Source organism: Nicotiana sylvestris, chromosome 1 (assembly GCF_000393655.2).
Source record: "Nicotiana sylvestris chromosome 1, ASM39365v2, whole genome shotgun sequence".
In the NCBI taxonomy this organism is placed as follows: Eukaryota; Viridiplantae; Streptophyta; class Magnoliopsida; order Solanales; family Solanaceae; genus Nicotiana; species Nicotiana sylvestris.
The window spans coordinates 152,788,944-152,790,704 of NC_091057.1; the positions used below are offsets into that span (position 1 = coordinate 152,788,944).

Consider the following 1,761-nt stretch of genomic DNA (forward strand, 5'->3'; position numbering starts at 1 on the left):
GAAGGGCAATCCCCGCTGTGTTCCGATTGTCAAGAAAAGAAACGTCAAAGGTTAGAATATAGATGTCGTTGCATGGCTCGCATAAAGTTTAAGATTTCAAATGGGGTATGGGAAGTATTTGAATTTTTTGATGAGCATACCCACCCGATGGTAAAGGAAAATTTGAGGCATTTCATATCGTCTGGCCGACGGCTTACAGATGCTACTAAAGTCATTCTTAGTTCTAAGGTAAATGTTGGTATTCGCACTAGAAAAGCTGTCAGATACCTTCAAAATGACGCAGATGGTGTTGAAAATGCTGGATTTATTGAACAAGATGCTCACAATTTTATACAAGCACGTAAGAGAAGTATGATTAATTGTGGAGATGCTCAAACTCTTTTGAATCATTTTATGCATTTGCAGTCAGAGGATTCAAACCTTTTTTTACTCTTTTCAAGTAGATGAAGATGGAAGAATGTGCAATTTTTTTTGGAGAGATAGTATATCTAAGTTGCACTATGAGTGTTTTGGTGATGTGATGATTTTTTGACACTACGTATCGTACAAATAGATATGGCATGATTTGTGCTCCATTTGTGGGTGTGAATAATCACTGAAAAAATATTTTTTTTGGATGTGCATTCTTAAGTGATGAAACAACGAGTTCTTTTATTTGGCTATTTCACACATTTTTTAAGGCAATGGGAGGAAAGGCTCCCAAAACTATTTTTACTGATCAAGCTCCTGCAATAGCGTCTGCCATTAAGAAAGTTTTTCCAAGTACTTGTCACCGTATATGTAAATGGCATATTGACAGAAATGCTCAAAAAAATATACCTCAACTTTATTGGAAACCAGGGTTTAGAGAAAAATATTTTGATAAGCTCTTATGGAGGTGCAAATCAGAGTCGGAGTTTGAGTCAGTATGGAATGAAATAACTGAAGAATGGGAATATGGAAGCAATAATTGGCTTCAAAGATTATATGATTTGAGGGAAAAGTGGTGTCCCGCATTTAGTCGTTATATTTTCTCTGTAGATATTAAGTCAACTCAGAGGAGTGAGAGAACTAATAGGGTCTTTACTGAAATGGCTTGCAAGAGACGACTTTAATTCATTTTTTTAATCATTATAAGCAACGGGCAGCTGAAATGCGTGATATTGAGGCGACAGAGGATTTTAAATATCAAGGAACACCTAAATTCGCTATAGAAGATTGTGGGATATTAAAAGCACATGAATTCTTGCAAGGAACATCTAAGAAAGTGATCAAACTTGAAAGTAATGGCACTTATCACCCATATACAGTTCTTAGAGGGGAAGGAGGACAAACTGACACCGTCCAATTCAATTCATTTGACAATTCCATAAGTTGTAGTTGTCTTATGTTCGAATCCTTGGGTTGGTTGTGTTGTCATGCATTAAAAGTGTTATTCTTTGACTTAGAACTTTCTTATATCCCTAATAAATATATTTTAAAAATATGGACAAAGAATGCTAAACAAGGGAATGGATTTGATGAGTACAACAATAAGAAGAAATCACCAACTTCATCTATAGCCGGCCATTCGCTTAGATGGTTTGATGAAAGAATCATTTGCTATTATGACTTTAGCTGCAAACGATGCCGAGTCCGAAGTGAGACGTATTATTGTTCCCAGTGGTAAAGTGAGACGACTTACGAGTAAACAAGCAATAATAACTTTTCCTACTTTTTTGACATATTACTTATAATTAAGCACAACAAGATGATTATTTTTTCAAGCTCTTGTCAACTGAT

The 1,761-nt window shown here is 35.4% G+C and overlaps 1 protein-coding gene across 1 annotated transcript; it reads left to right on the forward strand.

Moving 5' to 3' along the window:
* Nucleotides 1-683: 683 nt before the first annotated feature.
* Nucleotides 684-1,094, forward strand: LOC138876292 (protein FAR1-RELATED SEQUENCE 5-like). The gene has a single exon (XM_070155205.1). The coding sequence runs from the start codon at nucleotides 684-686 to the stop codon at nucleotides 1,092-1,094; it is 411 nt and encodes a 136-aa protein (XP_070011306.1).
* Nucleotides 1,095-1,761: the final 667 nt, after the last annotated feature.

Bases quoted from the DNA above. Each gene is read 5' to 3' on its own strand.
- LOC138876292 (XM_070155205.1), top strand. From the start codon at position 684: ATGGGAGGAAAGGCTCCCAAAACTATTTTTACTGATCAAGCTCCTGCA.